The sequence below is a fragment of the Perca fluviatilis genome, chromosome 12, assembly GCF_010015445.1.
Source record: "Perca fluviatilis chromosome 12, GENO_Pfluv_1.0, whole genome shotgun sequence".
Taxonomy (NCBI): Eukaryota; Metazoa; Chordata; class Actinopteri; order Perciformes; family Percidae; genus Perca; species Perca fluviatilis.
Window position 1 is genome coordinate 16,177,301 of NC_053123.1, and position 17,994 is coordinate 16,195,294.

Consider the following 17,994-nt stretch of genomic DNA (forward strand, 5'->3'; position numbering starts at 1 on the left):
GGCAGCTGGCGAGGTGGGAGGAGCCAAAGGACTCGTGAGGTTCCTCACGCACCTGCAACGGCTGGGTTAAATCCGATCAACAACACCACATCCCCTCATGTGTCATGTCAGTGTGACCCTGTCAATCAGCTAACCATGCCCACTTCTCTAAAAACATTTGACTGATATCATAACAACCATCCCCTGCAAAAGAAGTAACCAAGAGGGCCGTCTTTTATTCCAGTCAAAGTTGTATTGATGACAGCTTCCTCAGTTACTCTGCCGTCAGCAGACAGGTTTTAATTAGTGGGACATTCCAGAGAGTAAGTTGGCGACTAAGTGAGGGGAGAGAGGGAGTGAAAAGAAGATTTGAGTGTTTGTGACAGTCTCTCCCAGCTGAGGCTGATGAAGTAGAAAGCAGAGGCTTTGATTCTGCTCTTCAAGAGGGCCAAGAGAGCATGGATCACCATGGTGATAGCACTGTTGAACAGTGAACAGCAATTGGAAGAGAGACCTTGATGCACTGTGCACATCTTTTATCTATTATGCTTACAGACCATGTCTCATAACAGGAAGTTCAATTGCTTTGTTATCACTGGCTTATCAAGTAATTTATCTGCTGAGTTTAGTTTTCACGGACCTTCTTCTCTTGGCAGTTGAAAACCTTTCCTGCTTCGAGACTCCTGCTAAAAACAAAAAAATGTGGCTAGAGCGTGACTTTAAACATTTTTTCTTTTATTCTGGATCTACTATATTTTAAGGTGTTAAATGATTAACCTGTATTATAATTTATTTTCTCCAAAATGAGTATAACATTAACAGTAATTTGTATAGTGTTCTTTAATGCATCACGTTATTCTATACAATCTATTATTCTCTGTATTTTTAAGAAAAGCGAAGGTAATCTGCTCTCTTTGTACGCACCAGCGGGGGTGTTTGTGGGGACCGACCTCTCACTGCTATAATATTGTGTGTAGCTGTCAGCTCAAATCAAAGACAAAGGTAGCATTGCTGTCTTGACTAAGGGATACTGTTATTCTTTCTGCTACAGTACAGTATACTGGTACCTGCACACACGGCCTCAAGCAAACTGCAAATGTCAGAGCGCACTGGCTCGCCTCTTCTTCCTTCATCTTCTTTGAGAAATGCCAAATGTGCCACAACATCTTTCTCTTGTGCGTGTTTCTTTCATAGTCTTCATGTGACAAATGCACTCAAGATGCACCAGGGTGTCTGCTTCACTTTCTCTTTATTTCTGTCTCTGTCTACAGCGACCAGTTCCACAAAGCTGGAAGACCTGAGCTTTCTTGATGAACAGCGGAACACCCCCCTGCGGACATCTATTCGTCTACCATGGCATAATACAGGAGGAAGGCCACCTCAGGACTCTAAAGGTGACCACGCTATTCATTATTGCTGTAGATACACATGAGGCAAGCTAATGGATTTACTAGCCAATTTCCTTATTTTGTGATAGTGACAATTTATACATTTATGTTTCACTTTTGTCAGTTGTAGTGCCAAAGTTAGTGTTTTCATTGTTTTGGCTCTACTCCAGTGCACTAGATTTCAAATGAAACAGTCCCAGTGTCTGAGGATAAAGTGCTGTGTTTCAGGTTTAATGGTGTGTTCATATCCATATAAGGTAGTGTTGGAAAGAGTGTAGGAATTTTAGGTTTGTATACTGTTAAGAGGTACTGTATGTATAAAAAGTGCTACAATTCATGCACAGTTCATCTGAGGTAGATGTAAACACCCTCACACCCGAATTAAAGATAAAAGTCACCACTTAAACCTCATAGTTGTCGTTTAATTTCAAATCCGGTGTGTTTAAGTGCAGAGCCACAAAACTATCCTAATACTTAAAGTATGCAACGTAAACACTATTGCACTGATTTATATTAATGCTATACTATCAAAAAGCGTGTTTCCTGCTTTAGCTCTACAGATAAAATCATGGCCTTGGTTCACCAGCTTTTATCTTGGTTATATGTTTTGAAAACTCGTTCTCACTGAGAGAAATCTCACAGAGTGAATATTTTATGAGAAAATAAATAATTTAAGATAAAATCATTAGATACTCAAACTATTTAACTCCATTTTGAAAATTTCTTCTTCCTTTTCTACACCTCCTTAAACATGATGTTGACACAGAAGCATCATGTCAGTGGATTCATTTGTATATCCCTGAAGAAACATCAGTACTGAGAAACCGTCCATGTCAGTTCAGACTTATATTATACAGTATTTGTTCTATACTGTATGTACAGTATACCAGTATTTAGTTTTTCATTATTGACAAGGACCGCAGACAGTCATATGCCACGTCATGTTATAGTCTTAAACTGTTCTAGACTGAAGTGAGTGAAGAAATGAGATATGGTTAGTGTGGACAAGAGACACCACGATAGCCCACAGGCCAGGTTAAAAGTTTGCCAGCTGTTGACCAACAGAATTTTTGTATATCATCATAACCTAATCTGTCAAATGTTCTAGTAATCATTATATTGAAGAACATACAATAATTATTTTAAATAATATTCCGCCTGTATGCATTCTTTGTCCCGTTAAATAAAAATGATGTGTACTTAGGAGTCCTGCCAACCATCTTTCCAAAGTAGAATTATTAAATAGTTTTTCTCCTCTCCAAGAAGCCATTACTTTTGATTCATCTCTAATACGTTTTTCAGTATAACAATTCAAGGAAACTTGAGCATCCAAGATTTTGTTTATTTAGAACAAAAAAGCCAACAAATCAGCTTATTTCAAAGAATCAAAATATTTTGGTAGTCGTGATACTAGTATTAGTAGAGGATCAGAGCTTTAATAGAGTTCCTGAGTGAACTATATATATATATATATATATATATATCGTGTATATATATATATCTCGTATATGGAGATGTACGCAGGTTTGTCTGTAAAGGATAGAAGATGAATTTATTCTGGGATTAATTAAAAACTGAACTAGAATGCAGCATCAGTTTGAAGTTGCCAGTATTATCTGAGGCTGCAGAGCTTACAGTTGAATGGTTGACGTGTGAACCTGAAGACGCTGTAATATTACTGACAGAAAGTGGGATTAATTCCAAAATCCAACTGAAACATGTTTCATGCCTTTGTCTAAAAAGCGGTCTCTCTGACACTGAGTAGTTTTGCATTTGTGAGAGAAAAATAATCACACAATTGTAATTCTAATGTGTGTTTCTTTCCTATCACTTTTTCTCAGCTCGTTTTGCTCCCTACAAACCCGTGGACATCATGCTCAAGCCCTTGCTGTTTGAGGTGCCCAGCATCACTACAGACTCTGTGTTCGTGGGCCGAGATTGGCTCTTTCAGGAGCTGGAAAATGTCCTAAAGGCCATTGAGTCCACAGAGAACCACGGCGTTGTAGTGGTGGGCAGCGTTGGTTATGGGAAGACAGCCATTATCTCCCGGCTAGTAGCACTGAGCTGCCACGGAGGCCGAATGCGCCAGATCGCCTCCAACAGTCCCAGTGCCTCCCCAAAAAGTAAGCAATTTCAGTATTTTCGATGTGAGCACTAAATTACCTGCAAGTTTTTATTTTATGTTCTTTTCATTTTAATGTACGCTTGCAGGGTATGGAAGTGAAGTGAGGATATATCCATTGACAATATAAACTCTACACTTAAGTACTGTTAAACCAAATTCAAATATATGCCATGACAACATAAAACCCAATTTTGCTAATGCATGAAATACAAAATAATACTTTAAATGTCATACTCATCTGTAAACACGTAAGTCTATATTTATTTAATTTAAATGTACTGTATGTGACAAAGTGTGTGTCTGTGTCTTCCAGGTGGTGGGGGACCAAGCACAGAACTTCCTCTCAGCCAGCCACCACAGCCCACTCCACCTGCCAGTGCAACCAACACACTGAGGACCAACAGCTGCCCGGGGACCCCCGAGATGCAGCGACGTAGGGAGGAGGCTGTCAAACGCTTGGCTGCAAAGGTACAACTTTAGCCAATACTGCACTTAGGCTTTCAGGAGAAATCAGTGTCAATGAAAAAAACATTCACTCATAAGTAATTTTCACTAACCTGATGATCCATCCCAAATACAGACTATTATTTGTCAAGTCAGCTTTATAAAAAAAAGGCTCTAATCAATCCTTATTAGAACAAATGCACAGATATCTATTTTCTATTATTCTATATTAATTGATAAATTGCGTCCACGGTTTTGGACAGTATATATCTTCCCTTCTTGCAGTTCCCTCTGTTTGTTCTTGCCAGTGATACGATCCCTTATTACAAAGATGTTCATGGTGTGCAGATTTGCTTTTAGTATGTATGAGATGCACTACATAAACCTGATATGGTGTCAGCTCAGTTGATTTATGTTAATATGTGTTTGTTTATGATTTATAGTTGTTTATGTTCATTTATTTGATATTCAGCCTTTAATATATATGGATGGTCTTCAGCAGTCCACTGAGATTATGAAAGACGCTTCCAACGTTGGTCTCTCAGAGACCTTTAATATCCCAGGCTTGTTTGATTTGAGAAGCAGTGAGCTTAGTTAAAGACTTGGCCATGAAAAGCAAGTTCAGTATTAATGCCCGCAGCATCTCACTACTGCAGTGTGACTGTGAGGTAGTGGGAAGATAGAAAACTTTGGCTCAGGTCTTTAGTGTGTCGTTTTAGCTCTCAGATGGAAGGATGTTGCATTTTGTAGGGGGAGAATTACCAGAAGGGTCTCTCTGTGTGGCCATGGAAACACACAACAACAGTATAGTCAGAAGTTTTGTCCTAAATGACAAAGTCTGGTTCTGCTTCATCAATTTTGATCCCTTTTTTAAATGTCTTTTATTCAATTCAATTCAATTTTATTTATAATATCAATTCATAACAAGAGTTATCTCAAGACGCTTTACAGATAGAGTAGGTCTAGACCACACTCTATAATTTACAAAGACCCAACAATTCCAGTAATTCCCCCAAGAGCAAGCATTCAGTGCAACAGTGGCGAGGAAAAACTCCCTCTCAGGAAGAAACCTCGGACAGAGCCAGGCTCTTGGTAGGCGGTGTCTGACGGTCCCGGTTGGGGGTGTGATGAACAGTGGCAATAATAGTCACAATAAAGATAATGGATCAGTGACTAGAAATAGTAGTTGTAGTAGTTCATGGCATAGCAGGGCACTGCAGGGCGTCACAGGACGTAGCAGAGCACTGCAGGGCGTAGCAGTGTTAGGATTCAAATGTTAAATCAGTGGAGTGCTCTTTTAGCCCTCAGGCCATCAGGCATCCTAAATCCAATCAATTTAAAATCAATCTGCAAATGGTTTAAGAGTTATTAGGAGACCAAGCCGCAAATGGACATCTACTAATTAGTATTAGTCCCCACCCTCCCACTCTATGTGAAAGTCTGCATACTTGGAATTTCTTTAGCCATCTAAGAACAGTTACATACTTTTAACCACTGACCTGAGTTAGATACAAATCACTTTAATCAGAGATTCAGTATTACTCGCAGGTAATATAAAACATACTTTTCATTTTGTTATAGTAGCAAGTGAACAGTTTAAGCATTTATGGATTTTAGTAAGCAACACTGCCATCATTATTGTAGACCACTTGTCTGTGAAACAGTTGGCAGCAAAGACACAGTTAGACCATATCTCTGCAATGGTTTCTCTGATTATGATCAACATTTTTCAATGGGCAGACAAGTCCTCATGGTACCTGTCTGAAATTTTCTCTACGGCTGTCTTTCGGTTTACTAATTGTTAGCTCCACATCTTGGGATTCTGCTGTTAAAACTGTCATAGTGGTATGCTTTTGTCAATCAGTTTTTAATCATCAAATCTTACATTTTTTGTATTCAGCATCCTGAAATAATTTCAGTGGCAGTAACTTCTCCACTGGGCTTCCCTCCTGCACCTTTGGGGACTACTGACTACACCCTATCCACATGTGCAGTGTATAAAACAGCACCACTGCTGCTTACCATGTAATACCAGCACATTCACTTCACAGTTGACTGAAACTCTCAGAATCATTTAATAACATTTGCATCCTGGTGTCCCTGTAACACTCGTGCCCTGTCATGATGCTTCCTTAGTAGTGAAATGGGGCATGAGATAACTACTGTACAGTTTGCCAATGCCTCTGGGAACGCTAAAGTTCATGCACCAGACAGCTGACCTTACACCACTGAGGTTCATCTAAATGTCTGAGAAACCCAAGCAATATCCCTTCAGCCAGTTATTGTGTAAAGTGTTTCCAACAGGCGCTCTCCCAGGGGCTCTGTTCCTGTGATGTGTGAATACTGATGCAACAATAAGCAGCTACTGTCAAATTCTGTCAGTTCTTTTTAATCATTGATTTGAAAGTGGTCTCATAACAGGGGCACTGAGGCCATTACATTTTATGGTTTATCGCAAGTTTTATGTCTTACCCTTATGACAGAGGCACGTTTTTTAGGCATTGTTTCTTAACAGTGAATTCAATGTTGTGCCAGTACATGAAGTACTGCAGGTGCACTGCAGAATGTTGCATCATCATTTGTTGCAATTTTTATTGCTCATTGATGAGGCAGTAGTCTACATGAACTGCAGCCTCTTTGTCAGGCACCTATCTAAAGTTGTTGTATTTATACAAACAGCATGTAACTTTAATTTGCTGTATATTAATTTACTGTATGCCCCAAGAGAAAATTGTTCCACAGTCTCTGTTTTCTCTGGAAAAGTAAACCACCACGTCACAGCCCTGTTTGCAACACAATTATTCCAGGTGAATGATGAGCCATCGTGGCTTACAAAATATAGAAATAGAACACATTTCATTGTACCAAATCATCCAGTATATTGTATAATGTTTAATAATGTGTTTGAAAGAATATCTGAATCAGTTACTGTGTTATTCTCTTGGTTTAATTTAGTTCCTGTTCTCTCACGTTTGTTTCTTTTTATGATGATATGTAGAGATTTATTCCCATGGAATTTAATAGAAGGCAGTCCTAGGATGATGTATTCTTTACCTCTAAAAACTTGTGATAATTTTCTTCCTTTGTTTGTGTGTTTAGATCCTGCTAAATACTCGCTGAGTTACCTACGTTTCTCATAGACTACCACATTAGCTTTGCAGAGGAACACATTATTTTGCCACTTTTGTAAAGAGCACACATCTGGAGACAATTAGTTGATATTGTAATGATGGATAGGGATGACATGTGCCATAGACAAAGCTCCAGCCCCAGTTATATCATAATTACTTGTTTGAATCACATTCCCTTCTTTGAGCACCGCCATCATGAGGCTCTGGATTGGTGTAGAAAGTTTATGGTATCATTGCTCCTACCTAGTCTTGTTTCAGACCTCTAAATCACTGTCAACATCTTCCAGTCAGAGTGCTCATAGTGGATTTGTTAGTTCATGTGGTTTATATTTCCTTTCAGATGTCACTGTTGTATGGCTTAGAAGAAAGTAAGCTTTAGTCAGTGATTTTCCAGAAGCTGGTCACTGCTGTTGATGGAGCATTAGGAAGCAGAGGAAATGGTCACCTGCTCCTCCTGCTGATCTCAGAAGTGTGTCAGCTCCTCCAGGTTGCACTGTAATTAGAACAAAGTCATACATCCCCAGGGCATCTCTCTTTCCTTCTTCCCCATCCCTGTCCCTCCTTTTCCTTAGAAATCAGACCTCCTTTAAACACTGCAGCAACCTGTTCCGGCTTAGAAGATCCTTCTTTTAGAGCTCCACCTGGGATCCACTGGCTCCTTTTTATAGTAGAGTTTATCTGAGGTGGTCAGCCTTTGCCCAGTTACTTCATCATCCATTCTAAAGTCATGTTCTCAACTTGGTTGAAGGAATATGTGGCTGCATGGAGGCTATGAATATAAGAAGGCATCAGACTCAAGACTGTACACAGAATTTGTTTTTTAGTCAACAAGGCAGTTGGCTTTTGCAAATGCATTGAGGTTATTAAATGTTCTCAGCTTTGCATATTTTCATTGCTAAAGCCAAAACTAATTTAAGATCTTCCTTTATTACTCTAACATGTTTTTAATACTCATTAAGTCTAAAATGACCCTGGCTTTATCGTTTCTCTTTGTGTTCCAGGTGGTGGCATATCACTACTGCCAGGCGGATAACACGTACACTTGCCTGGTACCAGAGTTTGTTCATAGTATCGCTGCCCTGCTGTGCAGAGCACACCAACTCAGTGCGTACCGGGAGCTGTTGCTGAAAGAGCCCCACCTCCAGAGCATGCTGAGCCTGCGCTCCTGTGTCCAGGACCCCATGGCCGCTTTCCGGAGGGGGGTCCTTGAGCCACTAGCCAACCTTCGTAAAGGTAAAACACACAGTTGTATTATATTTAACTATTTCATGTTTGTTGGCTCCTACTGTTGTGACTCAGTTTGCTCATTTCCTATTTTATTCTTTAACAGATGGCTGTTACTCCATAGTAAAACATTCTTTAGATGGCACAGCACTTACCCTTTGCAGAATTGCTGACAGGCATCCTAATCATTTTTGTGTATGTGACTAAATTTATTTTTTTTTTTAGATATCTGGGATAAACTGTACTTGTCTTTAAGGTTTCTAACTGACAACCAACCCTAAGTTATAGTGTAAATTGCTTTGTAGGCCATCTGAAACCGCTGCTAGATTTTGCAAAAACAAGTAGTGTGTTAGTAGTGTTACAAAGGATAACTATGCCCCAACTAATGAGTTTTGATAAACCAACTAGAAAGCTATAATAAGATCATAAGCAGGTTCATTTGAACCCTACTTGCCTCACATACTGTCTGCACTGTCCTCTTGTATCCCTTTCTAACTACTCCCTACCTGTTATGGATATGTTGATACATGTTTACATGTGTCCTTGAGCCCTGAACCCCAAATTGTTCCAAATGTTTGTGTATGGGATCCAATGTAAGCTCTGGATGAAAGCGTCTGCCAGGTAACTGTAATGTAATGTAACGTAACGAAAGTATTGATTTCATTTGCTGTGTCATTAAGAGACACTGCAGCTTGCAAACATTATAGGAATGTACAAGAAGACTATTACAAGCTTATAAGTATACCAAAGAATCAGGGAAAGAGTAACTCAAACAGCTGGCACTGAAAGTAACTGTTGTCTTTACTGAGCAAATGTGACTTAACATTCAATTAGAGAGTGATGTAGGACCAGTGGCTGTGTAGATGATGAAGCTAAGTAAAAGCCCCTACTACTCACTCTCACCTTACCTTTGAGAGAGAGGGTTTAGTTAGTGCATTGAAACAAGGCACCTCCCTGCACACACGCTATGGTGCAGTTTAGTTGAGCTAATACTTTTATGAGCTGTACCTCACTGCACATCATCTTACCCTTGGTTGTTGTGTGTGTGTGTGTGGGTGTGGGTGCATTTCCAGAGCGGAGGATTCCAGAGGAGGACCACATCATCTTGATAGACGGGCTGAACGAAGCGGAGTTCCATAAGCCTGACTACGGAGACACCATTGCCTCTTTCATCACGAAGATCATTGCCAAGTTCCCCTCCTGGCTTAAACTGGTGGTCACTGTCCGGGTCAATTTACTGGTAAGAAAGATAAAAACATTGTGCAAAATATATTTTCTTGCAATATGACATATGTCTTGCATTTATTACAGACTGTTAGGTAATTTAAGAATTCTCTCAACGCGATTGTAGGATGTAACAAAGCTCAAGTCCGATCTGCCGTCACCTCCTGATACTCTCACTGACTGCCATCAAACCCTTCAGATTTTGACAAGTGTGAAAGTTGAACGGTTTGCCTGAGCTGCTCCTCCTTGTCATACTCTACTCTCTACAGAGTCATTTTTGTCAAGCGTATCCAGGAACATTCAAGAAGGAACTGAAGTATCAGTGACCCGGGAATCAGGACTGCATGACAAGGAAGGAGCAGTCACTTCGAGCTGACTAGCTTGGAGGGAAAGTGACACTAGGTCGATCAGTTACAGAGATGTGCTGGGCCTGTGTTGAACTGAGCTGAGGCTTTGACATGCCTGATGAGACCCACGACGGCTGATTTTCTTTGCTGGGATGAAGCACTGAGCCTGGGATAATAATGTGATAGCTGACATCCAGAGCTCAAGTTATTAATGCTCAGGCAGAAGCCAGGCCGAGATAGTGTCCATCAGTATGCAATGCACTACAAAGTTCAGCCCATTTGGTTTTATCCTGTGAGTCAGAATTAATATTCGGTTTATGTCAAAGTTCTCTGTATGTGCTTAATCAGTCTATTGTAATGCTGATATTTTGTATTCAACACTTAAGTATTCACCTCTATTAATCCGTCAGGATCCATTGATGGTGTGGAATTTTTTTTCTGATGTCCCAGTTAACTGCACACAATGCAATTTGTTTAAAACATTTCTGTGAAAGTGAATGTAGTTGGGCTCTGATTGACACAAGTGAAGCAGTTTTTAAATGGAAGCAATTTTTTTGTCGCAACATCTTAACTTGCGAGTCAGTTCCACATATTACTATGTCCGAGTACCTTCATTCAAATCATTTTACATGGCATCGGAAAAGCAACCACAGCATCATATTTGTGCATAGGAGTGTCATGAAAGTGTCACAGTTTTGTTTTGCACTTGGAGCAAACAAGTAGGATGTCTCCAAGGAGGAAGATTCAGGATATTGGCCTTTGCTTGCTAGACTAATATCTGGCTTATCCGTGAGCTGTTGCTAGCACTTCACTCACCTTGGGGATTATAATCAGTGCGTTTCAGTGCATGTGTGGATACATGTGTTTGTGTGTGTGTTTGCTGTACCTCGTTGTGATGAGGAAGAGAGAAGTCTTATCTCACTGAGGCAATGTTTCTTTAGCCTCAGACAGGCAGAGGATTGGAGGATTAAGGTGCATTGATTTCTCCAACCCCCAGGACATAGATTGAAATGTGAGCTCTGGGTCAGACCTCTGTTAGAAGTGTTCCTGTTGGCCCCCCCATCATCCCATCCATCCCCTACCTCTTAATACTCACTTTCCCAGTCCTGTTTTTCCTTATAGCCACATTTCCGATAGTAACAAGTGTCTGCTTTGGCCTGATAGCTCAGCTTATTTGCTCCCCTACTGCTCAAGACAGTCCTCTGTTAGTAAACACTCACAAGCCATAATTCTTCTTTTTGTCTGGTGTGGTAATAAGGAATACAATTTATATTGCAGAGGTGAGAAAGAGAACACTACTTTTGTTGTTCAGTATTGAGATTGGATTGGTTCATTTTCTCATCAATATAGGATAATTTGCATTAAGCATGGAAATATGCAGTACCAGTCAAAAATTTTGACACGCTTTCTCATTCAAGTTAAAGAAACCTTTGACTGGTACTGTAACTTATATGTTACTGACTGTCTTTACCTTGTATCTTCCATAGGAGATCACCAGCCTTCTGCCCTTCTCCAAGATCTCCCTAGATGACTTTTCCAACAACATAGAGATAAGCAACGACCTCAATGCGTATATCCAGTACCGTATCAATGGCAGCAAGGATATCATGAACAATATTAGCCTGAATGGCAAGGCCGACCCTATCACAGTCGGCAAGCTCAGTAGCCACCTGATCTCCCGCAGCCAGGGTTCCTACCTGTATCTTAAGCTCACCCTGGATCTGTTTGAGAGAGGTCACCTGGTGATCAAGAGTGCCAGCTACAAAGTCGTGCCCGTCTCGCTGGCTGAGCTCTACCAGTTACAGTGCAACATGAAGTTCATGACCAATTCAGCCTTTGAGCGCTCACTGCCCATCCTCAATGTGGCGCTTGCCTCACTGCACCCCATGACTGACGAACAGCTGTTCCAGGCCATCAACGCCGGCTTCATCCAAGGGGAGCTGCAATGGGAGGACTTCCAACAACGCATGGAGTTGCTCTCATGCTTCCTCATCAAACGGCGGGACAAGACGCGCATGTTTTGCCACCCTTCATTCAGAGAGTGGCTTGTGTGGAGAGCTGATGGAGAGAGTACAGACTTCCTCTGTGACCCCAGGTCAGTCCTCCTGCTTTTTTTAGGCAAATGCAGTAACTCAGCAGCTTTCCTTTTGGGCTACTATTACATGACAAGCTGTAGCATTACAAGTAGACCCTAAACAGTCTGTAGGAAAATACAAATTAAGCCATAGTAATCATTTCATGAGAGTAGTCAAATTTATTAAATTTAGAAGGCTTTTTATCAAAATATCCTTACAGTAATTTTTAGACTGCACTGCTTGAAATTCAGCCATTTGTGTACAAATAAATGCACACCGGACAACACTCTCATGTTTGAGAAATAATCATGTTGTTTGTCCATGACGTTTTTACTTGTGGTTCTGAATTAGTTATGAATATGTGAATCATGGCCAAAGTAGACTGACATAAAGGACTTTGTGTAAAGAGTAAGTAGAATGTCTTGATCAATTAGTACAGCATAACAAATATCTGAGTTGGGGAGGACATTTAGTTTGAGAGTGCAGTTTCTGTTTTGAGAGGTATTTATTGTAATCATAACTGTCAACGTGTTTGTAATACAGTCGGTAATGTACTGTATTGCAACTTTTTTAATTTGTAAGTAGCAATCAAAAATTCACAAGGACACTACTGACATACAGAGATCCCTGCTGCAGACAGAACAGCTGAGTTTCCATTGAAAAGTCTCTAACAAGTAATATTGCTTATTTAGTCCGGAGCTTTGGCTGTTGGTAGCAATACATATTTATATGGGATTATTTCATAAAAGTCACGTTATCAGTGTATATTCCTACCATTGTGTCCCTGTTACCTAAAAACTACTGCTGTCAGTTAAACGTGTTGCAAACCCATTCTAACGGTGTACATTTTTTTATTGCGAGATTAACAGTCTTTTTGGCCTAGCAAACTTTGTAGTTTTTTTCACATGCTGTTGCAACAACTAGTAACGTTAGAAAAACTACAACGCCACACCGTATCTAGCTAGACCGGAAACAAAACAACAGGCACGCCGCACACACTTGTTTGGGCTTGCGAGCCGGCCAAAGAGTAGTAGGCTAACGTTACGTTTTGAGCACGAGACACCGAAATGGATGGCAATAAGATTCTGAATGGAAAGTTTACTTTAAAAAAGTTGCTAAATGGTTCCATTGACAAGAGCAAAGTGATCTGTGTGTTTTGTCGTTGTGAACTGAGCTATCATCGCAGCACGTCCAGTCTGAAATACCACTTGATGGCCAAGCACACAGCTGATGTGTCAAAGCCTGGCGACAAAAGCACAAAGCAAGACAATCCACTTTTCCATGAGCATAAGAGCATTAAAATGAGAAAAAATAATGGGACAAAAAGAAATCAAGGGACATTTAGAATAGATTAAAAAATGTGATTAATTGCGAGTTAACTGACATCAATGCGATTAATCACGATTAAATATTTTAATCGTTTGACAGCACTACTAAAAACATATACTAGAAATGGACCTTTGAATCAGTCAGGAAATAGACAAATGTTATAAAAAAAAAAGTTTTTTGGTAAAAATGTTTGCCTAAACATTTTACATAATGTATGCAGTCGTGTGCATCTACTTTGTATTCCACTTGAGTTTCCAGGACAGACTTCAGTCTGTAGAAAATGATCTTTATTTTCTGCCTTGCCCTTCTTGCCCTGAGAGACAGGCTTATCTGCTTTAGTAGTGCTACCTTATTGTAATTCTGTAGCCCCCTTACCCACATTAGAGACTTCAGTCATTCACGCTTAATAAATTGGATGATGTCATCTTGGCATGCTTTCTTCCCTCCCTGTTGCTCGTCAGTATCACCTCTGCCCACACAGTGATGTCTCTAAATGGACCAGAGCTGAGCTTCATATTCTGGTCATTCACAGCCTTCCAACTCCATCATTAAAAAACAAAGGCTCAGAATCTGGCACAGGGAATGCAAACAAAAGCTTGCTGCAATGCCTCTCTGTTTGTTGCAGGGCACGAATAGGGAGAATTCTAACCAGATCAAAGTGATCTGCAATCATGCATGTCCTTTTAATGAAGTTTTGCATTAATTAACGGCAGAGTGTCTGAGTGAAGAAGGAAAGGAGAACCTAGGGGTTTTACACTCTTTCCCATCCTTCAGTGGGGCATTTTCTGCATTTCCATCGAACTCACAAAAGGACAGAACAAAATAGTTCTCCATGACAATGCCAAGGTGCTCTTCATGACCAAAATGAGTAGTTTCATTTTAAGTGAGGCAAAAGAATACAAAATGCATCAGATTTACATATAGCAAAAAAAGACCATCCAAAGTTTATCCTGAAGCAGGACCTGATGAGGCTATATTTTGATAACTTTATATCAACATTAAGTTTTCAACAACAAAATGGAAAACTTATGTCTCCTGGTGTTTTGCTGTAATTATATTTGTTAGTTATTCTCTTTTACAGCTGAGTATCCTTTCTGTTGTTTCCTCACCCAGGACTGGCCATGCTCTTATGGCTTTCATGCTTTCCCGCCAAGAGGGGAAACTGAATCGTCAACAGACCATGGAGCTGGGGCACCACATCCTCAAAGCACACATCTTCAAGGTACAGCTATGGAAGCTAGACAAGCTTTCTAAATTCATCTTTAATTGAAATCCATCCCTTCTAGAAAACTAATGTTGTACATTCTCTGTATTGTGTGACTATAAAATAGTTCACCAGAGGAGAAGCCATAGGATGTGAAGACAGCTTGTTCAACTTATGTTCATTGACTTTATGTATGCGTTTATGTCTTCGTGTGTGTGTGTGTGTGTGTGTGTGTGTGTGTGTGTGTGTGTGTGTGTGTGTGTGTGTGTGTGTGTGTGTGTGTGTGTGTGTGTGTGTGTGTGTGTGTGTGTGTAGGGCCTCAGTAAGAGAACAGGTGTGTCATCCAGTGTGCTGCAGGCTTTGTGGATTAGCTGCAGTGCCGATGGCCTTTCTGCAGCCTTGGCCTCCCTGAGGAATCTCTACACACCCAACGTTAAGGTAAAGATCTTCTCCAGTTCTTGTATGTCCGTTAGACCTGATACAGTTAGCCCATTAGCTGATTAGATGACAAAATGGTAATTCATTTAGGATAATTGATCCATGGTCATCTCTTGTCTGCAAGGCCAAACCCAAATACCATAAACAGGCAGGCAAAAGTGTAAATTAGTACTCAAATAGTTAGAGTCAGAGTGAGTTACATAATTTAAATGGATTGTAAAAATATTAAAGCTGAAAAATGTTCTTGTTCACCTCCAAACTGTCCTTATTACTTCCGCCAAGGAGGTGATGTTTTCAGTTCTCGGTTTGTCTGTCTGTCGGCAGGATTACGGAAAAACTACTGGCCAGATTTAAATGAAACTTGGTGGAAGTGTATCACGGGCCAAGAAAGAACCCATTCAATTTTGGAATGGATGTATCTGCCCTGAATCACAGGGCAGATACACAAATAATTTTTCTCTTTCTTTAACATTAACATTTTGGCATTTCTGGTATTTCTTGCAATATGTCCCATTTTCCTTGTTGCTTATATGATAATGATACGAACATGTCTCAGTTTATTCAGGACAATGATAGATGTAGGGTGTATGTGTATCTCATGTTAGCAATGAATTGAATGAATAGTTGGATGCCAACCGCTTATTTGAACACAAGAAGAAAAGAAAAGAAGGCAGATACATTGAGTTTGCATTTTTGGCCAACTGTAATATCATTTATATCTTGTAGCGTAATAATATTTCCAGATGAAAACTGGTCAGTTGCTTATTCCACACAGTGATTAGCCTTTTAAGCATTAGATATTTCCCAGGCATTCTTATTCTCATATAAGCAACACGGAAAATGAATAATGTTAGCAGGAAATTGAGAAACGTGAGGAGTTAAAATGTCAGCAGATGAATGGGGCACAGAAAGTTATACAAGGATAAACTATTTTTCTTTTTTCTTTTTTACCATAAATATGTTTTTACTGTATAATTTATTCAGATATGCAGTTACGGTTTTGACTCCTTTGATAGTCTATTAATGATTTGTTGCTGTTGTTTGGAGCCCCTTCCAGTTTAGTTTTGAGGGGGAGAAAATCATTGGCCTTTCCTAGATTATGTCACAATGATGTATTCTGGTTTGAAGTGAAATTATCCCACATACTTTCTCAGCGGTTTAATGGTATTCCATCACTTGTTGTCATCCTCGTTGTCTATTTGCGAGTTATTGTGTGTAAGTTTAACATCACTCAAAGCGACATTTACAGAGTGACCTTGTTCTGTCCTCTGGGGAAAAACAGAGAATTGCTGTTAATTTATTCCAGATTGGATTCAACACAAAGCACACAATTTAATTTCCTTTTGTCAGATACTCATTCCGCTCCGTTCTGTTTGACTAAGCATTTATTATTGATTTCCTCATCACGGAAGAGAATAACACACTTAATAAGTGCATTCAGTAGAATGTGACCACTTCATTTTGTGTCTGACCTTTGCTTGGTGAAAATTATCTGAAGCTGAAGCAATAAGAGCTTTTGCACTGAAATGAGCTACGAGGGGAAAATCAAATGTATCTTAGTCTGAGATCTAGATTCTGCTGCTGTTTGAATTAGTTATTGCCCATGGTGTTCACAAATCCTTGAATGTCATAAATTGGAAAAAATGAGTTTAGAAAATGGTTTAATCCCCCATCTTGTTGCACCCCCATTATAACAAACTCCTGTCATGTACTTTATTTAAAATGTAAGTCAAGATCAAATTTTTTCTTAAGATACTTGCATTTGTGTAATGTTGTAAATAGTGCATACAAAATTCACATGATCCTACTAGATATTTTTTCTTCATATACGTTTAAAATGTATCTATAATTTTGTCATCCTGATTTTTCATATTTAATTTAGCTATTTGGGTTGATTTTGTACACACAACCAGGATCCAAAGTTAGCACCATCTACCTGCCAAATGCTGGTAATCTATTGAGTGGCTGGTCAAATTTGAACATTCACTAGCCATTTGGCTGGTGGACAAAAAAGTTAATGTTGGACCCCGCACACAACATATGTTGCATCTCTGTCTGTCCTGGAAGAGGGATCCTTCTTCTCTTGCTCTTTCAGAGGTTTCCATTTTTTTCCCTTTTGAGGCTTTTTTGGGAGTTTTTCCTTTATTAGAATGGAGGGTCTTAGGATAGAGGGTGTTGTATGCTGTACATATTGTAAATCCCCTTGAGGCAAGTTCATTTTGGATTTATGATATTAGGCTGTATGTATAAACTTGACTTGACATGGTTGAATACAGACCGATTTTTTACTTTAAAATCACAGCATGGCAGCATGTTGTCAGTCCTTTGTTTCCTAATTCAGGCAATTACATTCATCTTTAAAAGTAAACAATAAAAGAGACATTTAACATAAGAGGGCTTATTAATGCAATAAAATGGAATGGTTTACAGATAATACAAGCTCACAGATAGTAACACTTATAACTGTCTGTGTTTGCATTTCATTTGTACAATCAGGTGAGCCGCCTGCTGATGCTGGGTGGGGCAAACGTGAACTACCGTACTGAGGTCCTGAACAACGCGCCAGTGCTTTGCGTCCAGTGCCACCTCGGTCATCAGGAAATTGCCTCCCTGCTGCTCGAGTTTGGGGCCAGTGTAGATGTGGTGTCTGAAAATGGCATGAACCCCCTCTGCTTCTCAGCCGCTGCAGGGCACTTGGGACTAGTCATGCTGCTCTGTAAGAGGGGGGGCAAGGTGAGGAGCCCACATTTTTAACCCTCTAGTCTTATAAATAAAGATGAGTTAGAAATATCTTTAGGCCAATAAAACTAACCATGTTGTATTCCCACCAGGTTAATCATGTAGATAAGAGTGGTCAGTGTGCACTGGTCCATGCCGCTCTCCGAGGACACCCAGAGATTATCCAGTACCTGCTGGAGCTAGAATGGAGTGCTGAGGGGCAGCAGCAGGACTGCGCTCTGAAGAACAAAGCTCTTCAGCAGGCTTTAATAGCAGCCTCCAGCATGGGACACACACAGGTCCGACTGACACACATGCACATATTTTAATTTACACACAATCAACCCTCACCAGTCCCCCGAAACAAG

At 40.0% G+C, this 17,994-nt stretch overlaps 1 protein-coding gene across 6 annotated transcripts in view; it reads left to right on the forward strand.

The window, feature by feature from the left end:
- The window catches only part of tanc1b (tetratricopeptide repeat, ankyrin repeat and coiled-coil containing 1b), a 102,156-nt gene that overhangs the window by 71,865 nt on the left and 12,297 nt on the right, over window positions 1–17,994 (forward strand). For all 6 annotated transcript variants that reach the window (XM_039818983.1, XM_039818986.1, XM_039818984.1 and 3 more), the window contains 10 exons: window positions 1,251–1,373; window positions 3,209–3,490; window positions 3,806–3,960; window positions 8,069–8,300; window positions 9,365–9,531; window positions 11,350–11,957; window positions 14,380–14,488; window positions 14,786–14,908; window positions 17,405–17,641; window positions 17,740–17,925. In XM_039818983.1, coding sequence (XP_039674917.1) covers window positions 1,251–1,373; window positions 3,209–3,490; window positions 3,806–3,960; window positions 8,069–8,300; window positions 9,365–9,531; window positions 11,350–11,957; window positions 14,380–14,488; window positions 14,786–14,908; window positions 17,405–17,641; window positions 17,740–17,925 — 2,222 coding nt within the window. The remainder of the gene's footprint in view (window positions 1–1,250; window positions 1,374–3,208; window positions 3,491–3,805; window positions 3,961–8,068; window positions 8,301–9,364; window positions 9,532–11,349; window positions 11,958–14,379; window positions 14,489–14,785; window positions 14,909–17,404; window positions 17,642–17,739; window positions 17,926–17,994) is intronic.